The sequence below is a fragment of the Mustela erminea genome, chromosome 3 (assembly GCF_009829155.1).
Source record: "Mustela erminea isolate mMusErm1 chromosome 3, mMusErm1.Pri, whole genome shotgun sequence".
Taxonomy (NCBI): Eukaryota; Metazoa; Chordata; class Mammalia; order Carnivora; family Mustelidae; genus Mustela; species Mustela erminea.
The window spans coordinates 112600844-112624094 of NC_045616.1; the positions used below are offsets into that span (position 1 = coordinate 112600844).

Sequence of the window (23251 nt, forward strand, 5' to 3'; positions counted from 1 at the left end):
AAATAATAATAATAATAATAATGATAGGATAACTATATAAATTATAAATTAATAATTTTAAAAATTACATGAATATTGGATGCATTGGAATCCTGAGATAGAACAAAGTTGAATTTTGAAAAAGAATTAAATTATGCTTCTTTCTCTAGCCCCTAGTCACCTAAACTTTACAAAGCCACAAAAAACTTCCCAAAAGTTAATATGCTTTTATCCAGAGTGATTAATTTTCCACCTTTACTTCTTTTGATGTAAAAAAAAAACCAAAACCCAAAAGACCAAAAACCCATAACCAAAGATCCCCCAGGAGTCAACACCACTTTGCCAACTGTATGCATATCCAACCCAGTCACCCTGCTTAGCTGGAGATGCTTACATCCTCATGCTGAGATCTCTTGCAATCATTGAGCTACAAATCCCAAATTGGGAAAATTAGGAAGATAAGGAGCAAGTCTGCTTTGAAGTATGACTGTTTTTTGAACATTAGTTAGCGCTAAAATAACTAGAGAGAAAACCCCAATTATATTCCTTACAATTATTCATCTAACTGATACATTTGAGTAAAAAATGACACAAATAAATAAAAATCCTAACTCTGTATGACTTACAGGAAAAAGAAGAAAATCTTAACTAAATATGTGTTAAGGGTATGGTAGGGATAAATAAAGTCCATTATCTACCTACATTTCTATCTACTCATTCACTGATTTACTTTTCCGCTCATCCCCGGGGTTTGTCACATGATGATTATGCATTCACTCTCTTAACTTTACCATCTTCATCTTTATGGTTTGATGATACAATCTTTGAGAGGCATCCATCATCCTATATATTAATAACTGAGATTAAACCTAAGGCAATATTTAGAAATTTAGAAAATATTTCCAGAAACTATCATTAGCAGGGAGAGAGCAAGTGAAAAGTTCTGTAGTCCCTTGAAAAATGTGGCTCAACCAAGATCTCATTCCTTTGACACTACCCTGGTTGATTTCTATTTAAAAATGGTTTTACCCTAATCAGTTTTCCAAGGAATGAAATAAAATTGTTTATAGAAGAAAGATGTTTAAGAAGAAGCCTATGAACGGGAGGGACAATAACCCCTCAGCTTGGTGGTATGTTCCAGACAATAAACTGTACATATCAAACCGATTCACCCTGGGATTGTGTCATATCATTGATTAAATGTAGCGTGTACATAAAGCTGGGCAAAAGGAAAGGGTAAGATGTCACTGGAAAGGCATTACTTATCCTTAAAAACCTGAAACCTCCCTTCAGAATTAAATTTGGGATCTGTGTTTATAGGCTGTTTTTGCCCCCACCTAGAGCGCAGGGGGAACCAATGTGATGGTGGCCAAAATTTAACTTAGGTGGTTGTAGTTCAGGGGCTGTATCATTTAACTTTTTAGGAAGTTCAAGAAAATTCAGTTAATAAGGAGAAGGCTTCAGAAAATGAATTGTTTCAGAAGGTGCTTGGTTTGGTCCTGATTTAAAATGAGAAGAGGAATCTTGATTAATCAAGGAACACCTGAGTCTACTCATCTTTAGAACACAGATCCTCTCCTTTACCAGTTTCTTTGTGTTGCTCTCCATTCACATTCTCTATCCCTCTCACTTCCCTCTCCTTATCTTCAATGCCCCCTTTCCTTCTCTGTTCTTCACTAACCTGCTCTTTCCCATCTTGCCTCTTTCTGGCTTTTACCTTTTCCCCTCCTCCTACCATTTTATTCCTCTGTACTGACCAGGCTTTAGGCAAAAGCCTTTCAAAAACATTCTTTAGTTCCTGGTTGCAAGGGAGAAGTAGCCCTCGACACCCTGCCCTCAAAAAAAGAGACTTTTAAATGAGAATGAATTCCACAACTTCTGACAATTTTGATTTGTATTTTCTGGCTACTGATTATTTAAATTCAAGTCTATTTCAAGGTTCCTTCATTAACTTTGTATTTAAAATATGAACATGGCCAAATTATTGTTCTCTTTTGTTCTTGAATAGAGGACATTACATCATTAGAATTCCACACACCTGTATTCCTTTTCACCTCTCCTATCTAGAAAGAAAGAGAAGAAAAAAGAAAATGAAAAAGATAAAGGAAAAAAAAAAAGAAAAAAAAGTCCCTTCCCAGATAGCTCTTTTACGTTACCCTTGCATTTTCACCTTCTCAGGATTGCTCTCTGGGCTCTGAAAAGGTAGACAATCTGCAAACTGGTTTCTATCAACTAGATGAACCAAGTTAATATATTTTGTTTCTTAGTTATTGGACCCACGATGTATATCTCCAAAGAGTATTGCTATGCCTTCGGGTGGCAGTATGTTTTTCTGAAAAACAGGTCATGATGAATTTGCACATAAAGAGTTTCTTCCATTAGTTTCGAGTCTCAGCTTATCATATTTCTATACCTTCTGAGAACATTCAGAACAAAATATCCCTGCCTTCTGCATAACATTATTCTTAAAAAAACAAAAACAAAAACAAAAACAGACTTTTGTCATAATAGAGAAGAGAGTGGGCCCATTTCTCTCATAAGAGAAGATTAACTCAGTGGTGATGATGAAGCAATTGAAAGGAAACTTTTACCCTCTTATAAACTAATAATAATATTTCAAGTATTTGCTCTACATGGGCTTTTCATCTATGAAAATAGATAGATAAAAAAGAAAATGGATCTTGTAACAACAATAAGAAAGGTACATTTCTGCAATGGAGATCTACTGGAATGTATATCATACTTAAGAGAAATCTATGGTAAAGAAATGAAATTAAATAACTACAGAGAAATATTTATTCAGTAATTTCAGTTTATAGCACTCAGAAAGCATTGTGGTAATATTTTTCTAATTCTATAGCTGATGATGCTTCAGAAAATATCTAAAAACTGTATTTAATATTTTAAGGTATAGTATTCTAAAGATAGAGAGACATTCTCAAAATGTACATAAAAGTACTGATGACTCTGGAGATACATGTAATAAACATGTTAGTATATCCCTTAAGGTTATAAGATGCACTCCAAAAAAATTTAATGAAAATTAAGTTAGTATTAAAGCTTCCTCATAACTGTCAAATTTATCAGATTTAATTGTAGTACATTCCAGGATGATACGTAAAATAGAAACAGAGGTAAATATTTGAGCTACTTTTTAATTTGTTTTGTCTACCAAATCCTCAAAATCAATGTTTCTAGGAGTCACAGATATCAGATAAGTCATCTTTAGCAAAGATTAAAGCACAACCATTCCTTTAAATTTTCTTGAGTCCTTGAATTATCTATTATTATAGCACATTATATCCATTTCAATTTAAAAGAATATACTTCGACTATATTTGGCCAACTGCTATTTCTGTTCTTTAAACACATGTCTATTTTTTCTTACTTGGAGGGACTAAATAGATATTAAAAGTAGATTCTACCAAAACAGTAATGTTGCAAGCTCAATCAATGCAGTTGTTTCTGTTGATATATCTAGCATTATCTCATTTCTTGAAAATTAGCTTTTCAATTCATTCTTAGCCTACATTATACATCCCCAAGTTCTGTGGCTCTCTAAGGTCCAGGTATGCAGATGAAAAGTAGGTAAAATGCTTCCTGTTTACACTCTATTTGTTTAAAGAGTTAACATACACATTTATTTAAGAATTATTATATATAATTAAATGTCAAGGAGCAGTTCTGGGTTTGTTATTTACACTCCAAACAAGACAGCTGATCATTAAAGGTACCTGTGCCTGTGTGTGTGTGTGTGTGTGTGTGTGTGTGTGTGTTTAGAATTCTTCAACAAACTGAAAATTATGTGTAAAGCTTATAGAGGTTACTCATATTCACATGTTAAAGTATTAAAAGGGATTTCCTAAACTAGAATGGAAACAGTGTTTCACAGATGCATTATAAAATTCTGTTGATTAGTAAGGACTGATACCATGGAGCAGGAAGTAAAGGAATCAGATGCATGCCCATTAGTACTTTGGAAAGCCTTACTTTTTAAGAGTTGTATCACTATCCTGTTTCTTCCTTTTATACATTCTTTCCCTACCTGAAATCTTTGCAACTTATTTCAAATTTTATGAATTAAGAACAATTTTCTTGAAGCCAGTTTAAACATTTAGATATACACAAATATCATTGCAATACATCGCATACCCAATTATGCATTCCATTTAATGACCAAAACATTGTTCCTTGAGACTTTTTTTCTCAGAATGTAGTAAAGGAACACTAGGTGGAATTCAAACCTGAAGGAATTTGTATAGCATGTCCAAGAATGGACGTTTGAAATTGACAAGAAAGAACACCTGGTAAGGCCTCTGATGTATATTTGAATTGTGTCTTTGACAAAGCAGTTCCTCTTAAACCTCTCAGACACTAATGGTGTTTGTTAGCCTCAAAACAGACCTATGATCCACATTCCATGAGATTACACTACTCTCTCTCTCTATATATAAAGACTAAATTCATGCTACCGTTCCATTTTAAAATAAAAATTTGGATTCCTAAGCTTCTTATTTTTTGTATATATTTGCTACCTCAGTGAAGGAGAGATGACTTTCTTAATATTGCCATCTAATTGGAATTTAAATATTGCTATCAAATAGTTTTTAACACATGCTTCAGAGAAGGTGCAGCATTAGCTATAGTTGGGAATCAGAGATTCTCACCTTGGTTTCCTGTGTGACTTTAAACAATAATTTATTTCCTTGCTTCCCTTGTTTTAGTCTGAGATCAATATTTTGTTTTGGCTTCATTAGTCTCTGCTTAACTATATAAGATTGGTGGATTATCTTATTCAAACGTTATTCAAATATGTGAGTAATATCTAGCACTATTTATTCTTATTGTAATAAATATTGTATTATTTAGCGCTTTTTTCTTCCTAAGTAGAAATCCATTAGTATATTAATTGGTAAATTTTTACAATAGAAAATTAAGGTTTAAGTTCAAATTCATGGTTAAAAAAATTACCATCTATCTCATTCACCTTTTATCCCAGAGTTGGTACTAATCTAATGCAAAACAGTGGATCAATACGTAAAATTCAAAATAAATGTTTAGAGCATTAGGCTCAGAGATAATCTATTTGAATTCAATGTAAATATAGCAATGCCAAATGAAGTAGATGTACTCTTTGGGCTAGGAGGGAGAATATTAACTTCATATTTTCCCCGGATAATAAAATCATTACACAGAAAACATTATGATTTCCAAGTAAATGTAACATTTCTTAATGTAATTATGAGATGTTTGTATCTGTGTTTTTCGACATATAGGTATGTGCACAGAAATACCATAGTAAATTGAACTAACATTGAGCAATCTATTAAAAATAGGATTAGTCCTTAAACTACATGCTACTATTCTTACTACTTTACATTTAGAAGGAAAGCAAGGCTTCATTAGTAAAGATTTGATACTGTTCTCTAAAATAAAAACACAATAATGCAACCCACCTCCCAATCCTGGTCTCAGACGATTGTCATAACCATCTAGGAGTCGGTCCAAAATTCTGGTGAAGACAGTAGTGTTGTCTTTAAGTTCATCTTGTAATGAGGGTTGTCCATAGCTGAAAAAGACATAAAGGCAGGTAACAATCTAAATTACGTAATTCTATTAAAACCTTTTTTCCAAATAAAGCCTTCCCTAGATTTTCCTATCTTCTTTCCTATTGAATCTTAATTTGAAAATTCCTTCCGGCAAAGTTAAAAAAAAAAAAAAAGTCATTTTAATTTTTACCATTTTCTCATATTTGTTATCACACATGATAAACTCTTTATTCTAATATTTCTAACTATGGAAGAAAAATTATAGGAAATGAGTTCTCTTTGCCTGTATAAATCTCAGCATGTATACAATGCTATAATGCATGTTTCCCTGGGCAAGAAGGTTAATGCATGCTAAGGAGAAATAAAAAAATCTGGCAAACTTCTTCCAAAAAAAAAAAAACAACAAACGTATTTATGAGCTATCAGATTAGTAGTTTTGCTTTCATTTAATGTAACGTATAGCATTAGCCTAAGATTTCACCTACCAACATTTACTTCTTTCATCCACTTTATATATGTATATAGATATAGAGGTAGAAATATCTACATATATCTGTATTTATTCTTTTGATGTTCTTTTAGGATATTTAGATGAGAAAAAAAGTTAAAACTTGTTTCTTAGGATAATTTACGTTTCAAATCAGTGTGTAATTTCCATTCCCCTCAAGTTTTATGAACTGATTTCTACAATGTGCCTATTCAAATCTCTAATTAAATGAATTTTTGTCATTTCTGTCTTAAAGTAAAAGATACCTCAGAAAAGATATGACCCAATATTCTTAATTTATGGTTTATTGAACTGTAGTGTGGGATTAGTGTTTTAATAAAACATAGCAATCTGTGAGCAGAGCTTGAACTAGAACCCTGTTTTCTTCAACTTTTAGTCTAAAACTTTAGTTCTATTCTTCTATAATGGATTAATTGTTCCTATTTAAATCTTTCTAGCTTCAGGAATCATTTCTACCCCTTATCATTACTAGTCTTTGAGTTTCAACCACATAGTGACCATAGTTCAAATACTGCGCATTTCTTATAACAATCACATTATCATTTATGGTTGTTGAATCATACTTTATGTAATGATTAGGATGACACCTCCAAAATCCTTTGAGAGAATTTTTTTTTATCTCAGTGGATCACACTCACTGATACATTCCAATGACAGCTCTGACCTTGAGTAAAAAAAAAAATGGAGAGTGTGAACTAAGAAACGCCACAAAAATATCACTTTCATACTCTCTGTTTAATATGCTTTTGGCTTCACTCTTGTGTGTTTATATTACTGATCAATGAAAAAAATAGTAACATCCGAAACCAGGATTCACTTATTTGACAGGAATAAGAAATATAAAGAAAGTATCATTTCAAAAACAAACACTATTTTTAAAAAGGTAATTAGTTTTATATTGTCAAAATTCAATGGCCATTTTTCTGATAGAATTTTAATTTAATAATTGAAACTATTATAACTAAAGGCTCTTCATGATGCTAAATACATGAAATTCAACTGTATGGAACAATTTCTCATTCTCCTAAATTCAACAGTAATATCATACAGCTTGACAGTTTATTCTCCCTTGGCAAAATTAAACATCTTACTAGTTTTTTAAATCAAATTTTCACTGAGCTTTCCAGGATGTCTCATTAGCAGATGATACCAGTAAAGCAAAAATAGTTGTCTAAATGTAATTACTTATAAAAAGTCTTCACAAAACAAACTGTCACACATGCATGCATCTTTCAAGGATACTGGAAGGTCATCTTGATATAGGTGGAAAAGAAATGCTAGTCCACTTTAAATTGTGAGGAGGGCCTGATCAAGTAGTCTAAGGAGGAAAGCAGCAAAATAAGAAGGGTAAGGTGAGATGGGGTAAGTGACAGAGCACAATTCGATTCTGGATACAATTCCTAGAATTTGCAGTTGTCTATTACCTTTTCCTGCATTTTCTGCATGTTGAAGCTTATACCAAATTCAGGAAAAACTTTCATCCCTGGTTTTATCTTATAAGTGCCTTTTCCACCAATTGTATGCACAGAATGCAAATGCCAAAGGAGACTTTTCCATCCCTCCCAGAAAACTAGTTCTGCTATCCCAGCTGGAATAGTAATCTTTATTTCCTGTGATTTTCTAATGAGGGTATTTCTCATCTCCACATCTAATTTACCATGTCCAGTTATAACTGTCAAAGAATAACCCCAGAATAGAGATCAAGATTGTTTATTGCTCTTAAACACTTATGCCAATGTAAGGTTTCCTAAACAGAATATATAATTTGAAGAGAAATGTCAGTTACAGTACCTGATTTTGATTCCGAATGAACCACTCTGTAATAAAACACTGTGCACTAACTCCATCTACAGGTCATTACAATAGTAACACTTCATATAATTTTTCAAAAGAAATGGAAAACATTTAACTCCTCGGATTAAGAGTATCTGGCAATAGTGGATCTCCTCTTCATCTGATAGTCATCACTTACCACACACAACAGCAAAAAATAAAAACAGACAACTTCTTAATTAAAAAAAAAAATTCCCAAATTCGCATCTTTCCAGATTATTCCTTCTCTCCACCTTAACTTTTTAAGAGTTTACCTTCCATTACATCTCGAAGAACCTTGGGTTTTTATGTCTAAGACTGTCTTAAGGGCGACAGGAATAGACCACGCAAGAAGTATAAAAGCAGATAAAGAAGAATCTGAAATTTTTGGTCACTTACATCACTGCTACTACAATATGTTTATATGCTTGATTGGATCATCAGCAAATTTTCAAATATGGTTAAACATATGTTTAAATTTTTCTCATAACTTTTCCCACAGTAGTCACGCTTAAATAGAGAAGTTCAATTTTATGTAATGCTCTTAAATATTTGTTTAGTATATTCTACCTCTATTGATTATACAAAGAATGGTTTCAAAACACAATATGCACACACATTTATAGAGACTTAGGACTTTCAAATTACGAATATTATTTTAAACTTTCCACTTTCATGCAGTCACAAGTTACTCTATGATCTTTACAGTTGGCTAGAAATTTTCTTGTTGGAAAATCAACTCATAGAGTATGCAGACATTAATTGGGGTAACTTTCTCTATGAATTTGGAAACTACATATTTCATTCAGTTACAACTGAACAGTGAAAAGTTCAATTTAAGACTTAAATGTTGAATTAATACATTCCTTTAACAAAAGCGTGTTCAGTGTATTCTAACCATCATGCAAATAGGATGGCTATTTTTTCATACTGCTCTTCTTTATTCTTAGTTGGGATTTTATTGCCGTTAAGTTTTTTGAATTCCCTTAGTCATGAATTCATCCAAGGACAATTTTCTTCCCCCTGAAAGAATAAATGAAAAGTTACAGAAATTATCATGCAGATTTAAAATAAAGTGCCCCCACCTTCTTCCAGTCAATGTGCTCAGAAGGAGGGTCCAGGCCCAAAGATACTCAGAGAGACCCGGACTTTTCTTCATTGCGGGCTTGTGCAGCTGAAAAGTAGAACAAGTAGAGATCAATGTCTCTCGCAAGAAACATCAGGTTATAACCACTAGGGCTGACTGAGGCAGTTCAGATGAATGCTTTGAAGTCAGGAAATGACCTCACTGGGATATGACACCTCATTGGAAGCAATGGAAACCTGGACCATCCGTTCTCCACTACCCCTTCCATTTCTCCATTCAGAAATATATCAGTGTCTTAATTTCTCCTGTAAAAGAATACAAGTTGAAATGCTTTCAAGTGCCAATACTGCCCAACATAAAAACTGGGTTTTTTTCCCCTTTAGGTTTTATATTTCCAATATAGTGTGAATTACTCTCTTCTTGTTGTTTATGATCTGAAAATATTGACCTTTGTGATTGGAGTTTCCACGCCTGAACTGTGAATTGAAATTTTTAAGCTGGTGTCTGTAACGGGGAGAAATGTTTTGGAGCTGAGATGGGGTAGGTTAATATGCTTCAATGACTGAATTCATCTTTGAATTCTGGATGCACCTTGATTTCAGAAGCAACTGTATTTATCTTAAAAAAAAAAAAAAAAAAAAAAAGGAAACACACTGTTGAATGCCGAAGTCGTGCTTATGTTCTCTGCCTGTGATTGCCTTATTAAATATGCTCACTAATGCTTCTGTGAGGCTAAAGGACATACTTTACAGTCAAACCATGTGCTGATCTCTCTCATACACACAAACCACACTCACATAAATGCATACAAACATGCCCACACATATCTTTTAAGCCCTCTTGAATTCTGCCAGGTTGCTGCTAGAAAATGTTTCATCTCAAACAGATGGAAGCTGGAGTGCTTTGCTTTACATGAATACGGGAGTCTTTTTTCCCTCTTAGGTAAAGTGCAATCAATCACTATCTGATTGTTGAATTTTAGACTTGATAGTGGGATGCTGGAGGAAAGGAGGAGTATGGAAAGCTTAAACATTTCAAAAAATTATGATCTATTTGTGGAGTCAATTTTTAAAAATTAGTGCACTACCTGGTTAAGGAGCAGATATGGTAACACTTTATTTCATGTGCTACAATTAAAGGCAGTTATAACATGAGAATGTTAAAGGTATTTTTTAGCACTTCCCTGAATCTATACTCCTTAGTATAGACAGTGATTAATGGATTGCATGTCTTTTAAAGCATGTTTTTCATTAACCACTCTATGATTGAATGTGGTATGCCTTTAAGTACATCTACACAAATGCTTTCCACACTCTTGGGGATCATTTATATCAGTAAAAACCATTACAAACAGGCATGGAAGCAATGAAACATAATTAATGTGTTTGGAGTAAAATGGTCTAGATCTACAGATAAGAGCAGTGAGCTTCATAGTTTTTACTTAATTTAGTCACTGGTTTTGGCACGGATGAGAAGAAATATTGGATAAATATCATTCTGTTAAAATACTGCATCTAAATTGCACATTTATAATTCACCCTTGCATTAATCTTCAACATAATATGAAAGAAAAGCAACTTCTCTTGCCCTATTAATAATTATTGGTCTTTATAAAAAAAAAGGGGGGGGTATTCCCGAAGGGGTAAATGAAACAAAATCCCAAGACAAGGTACCATAGCTTTTTGTCCTCCTCTGGCATTTTAAAGAGAAAAACAAACCTATCATGGTACTGGAGTTGTTGAGTAAGAAAGTTTCTTGCAAATACAAACATAATAGTTTAAAAGAAATGCTAAGCTGCCTCCTTACCCTTTTCCACCTTCCCCCACCAAACGCACACCCTCCAAACACCCATATCCCATGCCACTCATATCAAATGATAAGTTGAGTTTTTCATGTTCAGAACCAGAGAGACCCCTACACCAGAGGGCATTTTAGCAGCGTCCACTGGAAAGGAGAAAAGAGGCATTTTTGCAGACAGAATGTGAGAGTGCCTTCCATAGGACAGAGCATTAAGACAGGTTTTCTGTCCCAGCGTCTTAACTTTAGATGATGCCCCCCAAAGCCCCTCCCCAGCTCAACCCAGCACCCTCTTGAAAAAAAAAAAAAAAATCAAAACAACATGTCACCACCCACCCCACGGAATAAATTCATATCTGCCTAAGAAAGGGAGAAAGAAAAGAAGAGATACAGAGGGGCAAAAATAATGCTTCTCTATCGCTGCGGTTTTCACCCTGAAAGAAAAACATTCGTTGTTTCTACCTGCTATGGGATCGGGCTCTTGTCCTGTTCCTCTTTCTCTTTTTTCTCCAGCATTCCTGTCTCTCCAGCCAGGAAAAGCAACGTTCAAAGCTCAGTGTGTAGCGGTCTGAAGCCGCACTTACCTCGGGCCCCCTCTGGGCACAGGATCGCTCAAGACCCGGGAAAAGTGTGCAAGAGAAAATCGCGGAGAGCCTGGAACCAGCGCGAGTCCGCGAGTCCGGGCGCGCCGGGAGCGGAGGGGCGTCCTCGCTCTGCCTCTCACTCACTCGGTCTGAGCCATCATGGACTCTGTGTGCTCCTTTGCTGAAGATTTCACACCCAAATTCGCTACCCAGTATCCGATCTGCAGCTATACAACAAAAGATTTCTCTTTACCAAGACAGTAGTAATACGTCCCAGGGCAAACCGGATGTGAAATAGGCGGTGACTTCATGCCAGAGAGATTTTATTTTAGAAAGGAAGGTGGTACCAGCCTCTGGATCTGGAGACCAATCCGCCCATTTTTTATATGCAGCACAATTTAACTTGCACCGCTCTGGCCCTAATCCCCTTCTCCCTGGCTGCAGACTCAAATCCTTCTACAATCTGCTGCAAGCTTTCCTTTTTTTTTTTTTTTTTGTTGGGGAGTAGGAATGGGGGAGCAAAGGGTAGACAGGATTAGAGACCCAGGGACTCCACTCAGAACCTTTTCATACTTTCAATTTATGAACACTATTTTAAGGTGTGCCCATTAAAAAACAAAAAACAAACAAACAAAAACAAAAAACACTCATCAGTGTAACTAATCCTTTGATCAAAGATTCAACCAGTGCATGCATATGAATGAATGCAGGGAGCTGCAGGGTTGCACGTGTGGAAAGCCACTGTCCTCTCGCCTGTCTCCCTCACACGCACTCCCACACACATGTCTGAGTCCCTGTGTCTTGCGGAGTCACGAATAATGAGAGATTGGCGGGGAAGAGTTCTGGCCGGGAGGGAACTGGCCACCGGGTTCCGAGGCTTTCGCACTTTCACAGGTTGTGAGCGCTTTTCACCCCACCTTGGTCTGGAGCTTAGAGGGCAGCAATAAACGCGCTCCGGAACCGCGTTTTTAATCTCTGGAGGCCACTGTTTGTCTGTTTACGTTATGAAGGAGAAAACACGGGCTCCTTTAAGTAAGAATTGTGCTGGGTCCCCAGGACGAGGAGTATTTAACTTTAAATAAAGCACCCAGATCATTTCTAGGTTTGAGAGTCATAGCTCCATTTCCGGAATCATTCCCTCGCCTCGAACTCCATCATCCTCCGGATTAGGAAAATGGGAGAGGGGGAGGAGAGAAGATTAACAAAAAGATTTTTAGAAGTCAAGACAAAACCGTCTTCTACTTTTTTTCCCCCCTCCTCCCTGCCCTCTTCTGTTACCCTCCCTGGTGGCTCACCACCCACGAATAAACCATACACTTAGGGAAGGAGGGTGTATTTCAACATCAATCTAACTAAATTTTCAACGAGCCAGGGGCGACTGAGTTCTCTCTTCGGATTTTGTGAATGGGTGTTTGTAGCACAGAAGAAATGGGTGTTTCTGAAATGACCCGAAGCTCTGGAAACTGTCCCTTCTGTACTTGCACCAGACTAGATAGGAGGCGCTGAAAAGATAGGGTGCCTTCAGGTATTTCTTCTGGTCAGTAAGGTCCGAACTTTGAGCTCCCTAGTCATTTTGACCACGAAGACTTCTAGCAGAGGAGACTTTTTTTTTTTTTTTAATAGGGGCGGAGCTTGGCAAGGAGAAGAAAAAAAACCCTAAATGGCAAGTCTATACCACTCACTGGTTTTTCATGCTGGAAGCCTTCCTTGACGTTGTGCTGCAATGCAATCAGCTTAGGTGGTTAAAACATAGGACAGGTAATTGAAAATAAACGTATCTTATTGAAAAAAATGAAGGAAAATAAAAATGATAACCACATTCAGATTTGGGCTTGGTTATCATGAGTTTTGAAAGGGAAATATTACTGGAAAATTATTTTAGAAATAAATCTTCAAGGAAGAGAGATTTGAAGACCATCTTATGTTGCCTACTTTGTTCAGATAGGACAAAGATCAATGCATTCTTAAAGATATCCATTGAGGATCATCATATCTTCCCTATAGGAGAGTCCTCAATTTTTATTTACTTATGTACTTATCCATTAATCACTTACTTCTTGAGCAGTTCTGAGAATTAAAACTCACTTCAGCAATATTCTGAAACCTGAGTTAACAATTTAAAAATATTGTTTTCTTATCTATTTAAAATGCAATTCCATTGTTTTCCTTTGATTCAACAAAGACTATTCAACAAAGACTATTTCTAGATAGTCCTAGGAATGTAATCTTTTCATCTTCTTTTTTCCTACTGGTAAAACTGTCACAGCTCCTTCTACTCTCCTCCGCAAATGGAAATAACTTTATATCCTATATCTAATGCCATACAATCAGATCACTCTACTGATTATATTTTTTTCAATCACTTACTGAAATGTTATCATTTGCACCATAATCTCTGAAAACAATGCCAATCACATCTTTCTTCAGATTAAATATTATGTGACTATCCAATAGGATGCAACTGTACAGCATTTCCATACATTTTAAGACAAATATTTATAAATAAGATTGTAGTTAAAACTACAGAAATGGAAAGGTCCATACTATGATTTTCTAAGTAAAACAAGGCAGTTTTTACTAGATGATCTATGTATGATTTGTTTTGAGACATATGTTTTAAATAAATGAATTTAATAAATAGTGGCCATTTAAAACATTGATAATTTGACTACTCCAAAAACAGCAATTGCAACTTTAAATTATCAGTGTGTTTATTATTTCCCACCAAGGTATCATTTTTTTTTTAAGATTTTATTTATTTGACAGAGAAAGAGAAATCACAAGTAGGCAGAGAGGCAGGCAGAGAGGCAAGCAGAGAGAGGGAAGAAAGCAAGTTCCCTGCAGAGCAGGGAGCCCGATGTGGGGCTCGATCCCAGGACCCTGGGATCATGACCTGAGCTGAAGGCAGAGGCTTTAACCCACTGAGCCACCCAGGTGCCCCCCATCAAGGTATCATTAACATATGCACATCATAACATATGCACATTAACATATGCACATAACATATGCACAATGAATAAATATAAGAAAAAATATAAAAAATTAATGACAAGGAAATAATTACTTTATATTGTCTTGTTATATTGACTCTTTTAGATCATTGGCGACACTCTTGTTTTTTCCTCTACCTAGGGGAATAAATTCCTTCAAACTGTGTGTGCAACTTATATCTGATGAAGTAAGTTTTTATAATAGTAGTAACATGATATTTAGTATTCTTAAAGTGTTTACTTGGTGCCAAATAATGTGCTAACAAACTTGCATAAACCAATTCAATTTAATTCATAAAACATGTCTGTGAGAGATAGTCTTAATATACCTGTTTTACTAATCATCCAATAAATTGTGGGTTAGAGAGAGTGAGATTTGCCAAAGGTCACATAGGTAGTGAATGTTCATGCTATGCAAACCCAGATTTTCTGACTTCAAAGCTTATTTTCTTGACCATCCTTCTACATTACTTTATTTCCTTAATTACTATAAGTTGTAAATTCACATTAAAATCTGTTTTATTCATCTTACATCTATGCTTACCATCTTCGTATCAGTTACATAAAACCTACCTCTGAACATTTTTAAAAAAATATTTGTTCAGGGGATGCCTGCGTGGCTCAAGTTGGTTAAGCCACTGCCTCTGCTCAGGTCATGATCCTGGAGTTCCAGGATCAAGTCCCACATCAGTTTCTCAGCTCTGTGGGGAGTCTGCTTCTCCCTCTGACCTTCTCCCCTCTCATGCTCTCTCTCTCTCTTCCTCTCTCAAATAAATAAAATCTTTAAAAAAAATTTTGTTCAGGACAAGATTCTTCTTTTGCTGGTCTAGTGCTTCAAACTGCAACACAGGGTCAGGTTTACTTCAGTGTTTTAGAGGTTTCTGCTATTTTTCTTCTTACAAGGCCACTCTCTCAAAGAACCCCCAAACCCTCACTGGTTGTAGGGAGAAGGGATCTGAGGTCAAACCTAGGGCCACAGATCCTGGGGAGGCCTAACAGCTCTATTTCCAGTGTTGCAGTCTGGTACATTTTGCTTTTTCTGTCAATTTTAAATGGCAGGAAGCCCTGACCTAATTGAAGAAGTGGTACTGATTCTTTTCAACAGAAATGTTTTTACTTTCCCCAACTAAATGTGAACCAAATGAGAAAAAAAAAAAATAGCAAGAGTATTCTTATTAATTCAGTGTGGCTTTTTATCATTTATAAAATAATTTGGGGTGAGGGAGAAGAAGAAGCAAAAATGATGAAATAACAAATAAGCATCAACTGAAATCTAGAATAAAGTGGTCTTTTTAAATGTCTTTGCATAGCTTAGATCTGGGTGCTGCAAGTACATTTTAACATGTGGGAAGCCTGGTTATCAATCTGCAACAATAATGTACAGGTTGCAGTTAAACATAATGCCACCTACATTTATTTATATATACAGTTGGATATTAAAATGAAGTTTTTACACTCACTAAATTAGTCCCCCTTTTCTAATACTCCTATTTATCATACAGACCATCTCGCTAATGAACTATATGAGCACATCCAGAGGGCTATATCTTCTATTCTAGTTGGTACTGAAATAATAGCTCAGTGGGAAAAAGAATTGTGATTTCAGTAAAAGAGCACTTTTTGTACTTTCACCTAGACACCTTTGTCATCTGGGTTACTTAGACAAATTCTTTTTTCCCATGCTAGAAGGCTAGTTTGACATCTCAGCATAGTGAGAAACAAAGTATGTATAACAGAAATAAAATCAAAATTTTCTCATATTTGTGTCATAAATATTTGGCACTCTAGAGGGATTTAAAGATTGTCTGCCCCAACCAATTTAGCAGATCAAAAATGATGTAATTTTTCCTGTGATCTTTGTAGAAGTAGAGCTCGGGTTAGCATGGCACAGTGACTGTCGTGCATGGATAGATATCTGAAGTCACGGGTATCTAACAGCTTCATGACCACTGATATATTGCTGAACTTTTCTGAACCTTATTTTCTGAAGTTTTGAGATGAGGTAATGTTAGGGGCACCTGGGTGGCACAGAAGGTTAAGTGACCGACCTTGGTTTCAGCTCAGGTCGTGATCTCAGGGTCGTGAAATCAAGCCCCACATGGGGCTTAATGCTCAGCGCAGAGTCTGCTTCAGATTCTCTCCTTCTGCTCCTCTCATTCATGGTCTCACTCTTTAAAATAAATAAATAAATATTTTTAAAAAATAAATAAAATGAAGTAATGCTGCCTCATTTGCTGATTGTGGCGTTATATGGGAACACAAATGCAAATCACATAGTCTTCCTGTATACACCTAGTAGGCGCCCAATGAAAGCCACTTTCCTTCTCTCTCTTCTATCTCAATACAAATTCACTATTTTTCAAGCACTATAGTACACTCTTAACAGCATATTCATATGGCACAACAATTCTATTATCCCTATTACACATTAGATTTAACTGAAACATAAAACCCCCAGTTATTAGACAAGATACCACGACAAGCTGGCTTACATGCCAGGCTTAATCCTAGACCCATACTCATCTCTAAGGTGCTCTGAGAAGAATGGTTCTCACTACACCTGCCTTAGGCACTGAGTATTTTTTTTTTTAAGATTTTATTTATTTATTTGACACAGAGAGATCACAAGTAGGCAGACAGGCAGGAGAGAGAGGGGGAAGCAGGCTCCCTGCCAAGCAGAGAGCGTGGCAAAGGGCTCGATTCCAGGACCCCGAGATCATGACGTGAGCAGAAAGCAGAGGCCCAGCCCACTGAGCCACCCAGGCGCCCCGGCACTGAGTATTTTACATGTATTCTCAACCAGGAGTTTTGAAGACAGTTCCAAGATAGAAGCAACCATATCACATGCTCCAACCACAGCTTCTACAGTCAGCTACACACCCCCTCCTCCAAGAGACATTATACAACATTTTCCCATAAGATTTAAGAAAAATGCAACAAATACCCTTTAGGAATAAAACATGTATATGAGAGCCAGACTCTTTTTAATAGTTACATAAGTAGGACAGTATCCAGTTTTCTTTTGTGGCAGTTTTCAGTTTATCAGCAGCTCACGTGTAACCCAGATTCACCCATTTTCTTTCAAAGTCTTTTCTTTTCACAGATGTCAAACACATCAACCCAGGCAGGAAAACGCAGATTTATTCAGAGTTCAGAGGAATGATAATAAGCTGATAGTTGTAAGAATTACTTATTTTCAAATAACAAGTATCAATAATTTTCAAAACTTTGAGAAGATTTTAGACTGTAGATTCCATTAGCAATGTGAAGACTGCAATGCAAGTCAGGAGGGAGGTAAGAAAATGAGCACAATGTTGTCCCAACTCTAGATTGGGTATTTTAAAATGGTATATCCTTTATAACTTGACTTGATGAAACATGCATTTGCTATTTTTATGGTAACTTTCAGCCATTCAGGATATGTTTTCTTTGGTAAACTTCAAGTGTATATATGTGCACATAGTCTCTGGGTAAACTCCTCTAACCTATTAGAATGCATATTTCCCCTTATTTTTCTCTGTTAAGAAGAACATAATAAATAAATTGTCAATATCAATTATTAAGTGTCTAGCATACAGAAAGGAAAAATAAAGATCTGAGTTGTGGAATCAATTTAGAAAGATCACTTATCAGAAACAGTAAAAAAAAAAAATTAAAAAAATAGGCATGTTGGTACCAAGAAATTGCATGTAGTTTATTCAGTATCTTCTGAAATGATAAGGATACACCTAGTTTAGAATATTTGAGGATTTTAATGTGGTCTCATTACCCTGCTGGGCAGCTTCATTTACATATCTGTTCGCGATCATAAAACACAGAAAGTGACACAAACGTTAAAGCAGCATTTAAAAAATCATTCATCATGCCCTGAATGGCCATAGGATTTGTGGAAAGGATATGAAATGGAAGGATTTACTAGAACAAAGATCAAGAATTAAGACACTAATGCCCCATCTGTTCAGTAGCTCCCAATTCTTGATGTTTACAATAATTGTGTTCTGTGGAGTGAAATGAAAATGAGTTTGTAGATATGGATGAATTTTTTATTATTGTTGATCATAAATATATCCCAAATTATCTAATGTCCCTGTGTTAAATGGAGAACACAGAACCAATTAATTATTTTCACCATAATTTACAGCTAAACAATCTCAACCTAACTCACTTCCAATTTTGCTTATAATAACATTCACCATGCTTTCTCTTGGAGAAAATTCCACGATTTCCATTTTCATTACATATATGACCTTGGGCAGGGGTAGGGGGTAACAAAAGAGTTTTAAAGATGAGTGATAATTACTCTTGAGTAATTTCATTTATGAAACAATCAGCCCATGCAAATCTCAGGAATGTGGACTGTTGCGCATGAGAACTAGAGAGTTAGCCCAGAAAGCATTGCATTGGATGGGTAAAGAGATAAAACATCAGAAATCCTGCAGACCAATATCAACTTAACATAAAGGATCAAGAAGACAAGTGAAGACAGATTTACTTGTTCCACACATCATCTGCTTATAAAGATGACAGGACATAATTGCCTTTGAAAGAGGTGAAGTGCTTCTGAAAACAACAGAGCAGGCTTACAGTTCATCGCTACTCACATTTAGTGTTAGAATCTCGACATAGAGTGGACCATTCTTAAATTTCATTTAAGGACATGAGAGAATGAACTCTTAAATGCCTCTTCCTCTCCCCATAAAAGAGATTATTTCCTATTTAGTAGCTAAAGTATACCAGAAACTATATATATTTTTCTCCCCCACATAATATTTGCCATTGCATTCTTGCAGTAATGTTGTTTACAGAGAACCTAGGTTCAAAAGAATAGTGGACTTTCCTAGACACACCTGGTTCATAATTTAGAGCCCAGATTTGAACCCGAGGAAGACACTGATTTTGTGGCTTCCAAAAACTCGTGATTATAAAGTAAATGAAGGTAAGTCTCTCTTCCTTGTTGGCTGGGAATGGAACTGTCATGAGAGACTCATGAAAATATTTCCGATCACAGATTTGCAATTTGTGAAGAAATGTAATTATATGAATAAAATTTTTAAAAAATATTTAGTATGGGGAAGCAGAATAATATATTTAAGAAAGTGGAATTTGGAGTTGGATATTTTCTTTCTCTGTCAATTACTTACTGTTCAGCCACTTAATTTCTCTGAATTTGTATTTCTTTTTTAATAACAGAGGATTAATAATTTCATTTTACATGGAATATTCATGAGATAATAGTTACAAAGTAGGTAATACATTAAAATATTTTCAGCAGTTGGTAACTATGGTTATTATTAACACAATCCTTAACAATTGTGATAATGTGTAACTTTCCCTAAAACATTTCTTAGCTTTTCAAATATTGAAATTAAGTTTTTATACACAGCAACCAATTAAGTTATGGCTTTGCAGTTGGACCAACTCACTCAGCCAAAATTTATCAAATATCAGATTGGCCATTTGATTTTTTTTTTCATCATATAGTTATTGCCTGAAGCAAACAAAGCTCTGGCTTTTAGAAGGAAAGTGAATTCATTATTTCAGAGAAATTCGACTCAGCAGGTGGTAGAACATAAGACATAAAACGCTCAAGGCGGAAGCAACTGCAAGACTCAAGCATAACCCCACAACAGGAGGTGAAAAATTCTCTCTGTCCAACTTCTGCTCAACTATTTTGCCAATAAGATGATGTGGGTTTAGTCAAAATATAGCATGGCTTAGTATGAAAATCAGATAAAATGGAATACAAAATAGATGGGATGAAAATCAATGAACAAATTAGAAGTTAAGAAAAAAGCTCTACTCGTTCTATGTTTTACTCTTTTTCTGACAATCAGAGGAGATAGATACCCCTGAAGGACTAAGCAGTTCAGAAATTCTAGAAGAGAACACCAAAAGGCAAATTGTTTCTTGTGGATTCAGCAAATTCTGAAATTGAAAAGTAACTTTTTAAAAAAATTTATTTGACACAGAGAGAGAGAACACAAGTAGGCAGAGAGGCAGGCAGAGAGAGAGGGGGAAGCAGGCTCCCCGCCAAGCAGAGAGCCCAATGCGGGGCTTGATCCCAGGACTCTGAGACCATGACCCGAGCCGAAGGCAGAGGCCTAACCCACTGAGCCACCCAGGTGCCCCGAAAAGTAACTTTTACTAGACAAAGAATGGGTCAGGGAAAAGTCTTGTAGAGATTCATTTTTTCATTTCATTTTCATTTAGCTTGTAGAGATTCATTTTTTTTTATATCATGCTTTTGATTTTATTTATTTGTGTGGGAATATTTTATTTTATCAGGGAGGTTCATTCCATAACAGACCATTTGAATCATATCAATATTTTAGAATTCAAATTAAACACAAATATCAACTACTCCTGAATTAAAAATCATGCACCGCATTTTGTTTGTTTTACAATTCTTTCTATAAGCTAATTTCAGTTAGAAGTATGCTTTTCTAAACTGCCAAAGTGGAATTAAGGCAGAACTTTAAAACAAGTGTTTGAAAAGCAGCTTCACTAGATTGCTCTTCTGTTCTTTTCCTTCATTATTAGTTCTGTGAACCATGTTAAAATATTATAGTTACTCTTTGGGTGACCTTGAGAGACTTGATACCTCTAGGAAAACTAGCTATTTTAGGGATTGAACTGTCCTAAGTTAGTCTGACAGCCATATGTTTAAATCATGATTTCAGTGCCTGGAGAAATTTTTGTCAGGCTCCCAAGAAAGCGAATTCAGGAGAACTGCCTTGTGGCTTTGGAAGAACATGGTTGGGGAAGGTCAGTCAAGGTTTAGAAGCCTTTGTCAAAGGCTTAAGGAGGACACAAATACAAGCCATATCCCCAGACAAAACAGCATCTATCTCCCATTTATACACTCACGGAAGGCCCCATAAATTTAAAAAAAAAAAAAAACCATTACAAAATTTGCCTATCTTCCCCCTCTCTCTCTGCCTGCCTCTCTGCCTACTAGTGTTCTCTCTCTCTGTGTCAAATAAATTAAAAAAAAAAAGTTACTTTTCAATTTCAGAATTAGCTGAATCCACAAGAAATAATTTGCCTATTTTTAAAATAAGTGTGTGATTTTGTGTGAGCAATAAATAAAAACAAAAGGGGAAAAAATAACAAATGGAAGAAGGGCTAACAATTTCCTTGAGAAGAGCTTGTGAGTCACCAGAAAAATGTAAGAGAAAACCCAAATATTTTAGGACTAAATTTGTTTAAACTGTATAGCAGTTCCTCTACTCTAATATATGGGAACAGGTAGAAAAAGTGTTGCCAATATTTGCGATTGTAATCCCCAATTTTATCATTCTTTCCCTTTGAAAAATCATGCTAACTCTGAAGTTGTTAAACTCCCTTCTCTTTTGAAGCACATTAAGATGTGAAGAGAAATATAGTCTTCAGAGCTCAGCACGTCAAATACCATGCAAAACTAAAATTTTATATAAAAGTCTTAACAGAAAGACTCCTGGACAATATTAAGTAATTATTTGTTCATGCCATTTTTATTGAAAGAAGCCTCAGTAACCATCCTTTGCATAGATCTTTATTTTTATCTAGTTTCCAAATCCAAAACCAAATCTGAGATTTCCTCATTTAACAGCACACTATATGAAAGGACTCACCTGCTCAGGCCTACTATTTTCACTTTTTCATACCCGTTTGCAAAATTCATGTCTATAAGTATTACTGCCTTTGAGTTTCCAGAATTTATTTCATACAGAATCTTTACAAATGTACTGAATAATCTAATCAGATTATTTTTAGAACTGTTTAAATCCATTTAAAGTTCTTCTGAGGAGTAAATAGGAACAAAATCATCAAAAAAAATTTTAAGAGAAAATTCTAAGGATAGAGATTGTTCTACCAGATATAAAAATGTACATGAAGAAACTATAGTAAATAAACTAAACAGTTCTGGCTCAGATGCAGATGGAAGCTTAATGTAGGATTATCTGTAAATGCCCCTAAAATTAGAGGCATCTTAAATATCCAAAAATAGGGGAGAAATTGAATAAATTTTAATACATTCATATCATGAAATTATATGTAGTACTTTAAAAAATGAAGTAAATTTTGACCCATTCACATAAAGTGATACTTGCCATGTATTGCTACATCAAAAAGCAAACATAAATAGTATGATTACTGTTTTGCAAAATACATATAATAACAAAATAAAATATAGGCCTGAAATGGTACACATTTCAGATACATAAAGCCATCAACAAAGATCACACCTTTAATTTTATCTTTTCCATATAATATTTTTTTGTATATGTATACCTTCTGCAAAAATTTTTTTATAAAACAATAACAGAAAGAAAAAAAGAAAAGTGATATGACTTAGCTTCCTGGATACAGAAGAAATGAAACAGTGACACTAACCCCAGAATTCTGTTATTGCAGTTGTTATTGTAATTATCACCCAGGAAGAGTTGGATTCTCAAAATTGCTGACATTTCATTCACTTGTCTTGGAAGTTGAAGAGGAAACGGCAGCACAGTGCTAGAAATTCATACTCACTTTCTTCATCTTTCTAATTATATAGTTATCCAGGAGTAAAACTTCTCTTCAGAAATAAGATAGATACTTAGTTCACTATCTTAGGCACTACTCCAAATAAAATGTTTCTAAGTTTATTGTAACCTCAACAATAAATGATAAAAAAAAAAAAAAAGGCTGTCAATCAACTAAACAGACATTGGCAAGTATAAAAGACTTTCTGGTGTGTGTTATAAATCCCAGATCATTTTACAATATTATGAGTCTAGAGACCTACACCCACTTTTTTTGTTTGCTTGTTTTGTTTCAGGCAGAATTCATTTTGTGCCTGCTGGATACCTTAGGGAGCATATGTTTAAGTATGTCACATCACATTGATGGGAACCAAAGTTCTTCACCTGGCTCTCTGCCTATAGCACTTGGAACTCTTCACTAGTCGCATAATTCTCACA

General features: G+C 35.1%; 1 protein-coding gene across 2 annotated transcripts in view; it reads right to left on the bottom strand.

Annotated features, from left to right (window-relative positions):
- GABRA1 (gamma-aminobutyric acid type A receptor subunit alpha1) overlaps positions 1-11750 on the bottom strand; it is a 58301-nt gene extending 46551 nt beyond the window's left edge. Inside the window, exons 1-3 of one of the 2 annotated variants that reach the window (XM_032337110.1) lie at positions 11317-11750; positions 8934-9022; positions 5436-5548 (exon numbers count right to left, since the gene is read on the bottom strand). In XM_032337110.1, the coding sequence (XP_032193001.1) occupies positions 5436-5548; positions 8934-9007 (187 nt within the window). In that variant the 5' untranslated portion in view covers positions 9008-9022; positions 11317-11750. The other variant, XM_032337111.1, reaches the window with a different exon arrangement.
- Positions 11751-23251: the final 11501 nt, after the last annotated feature.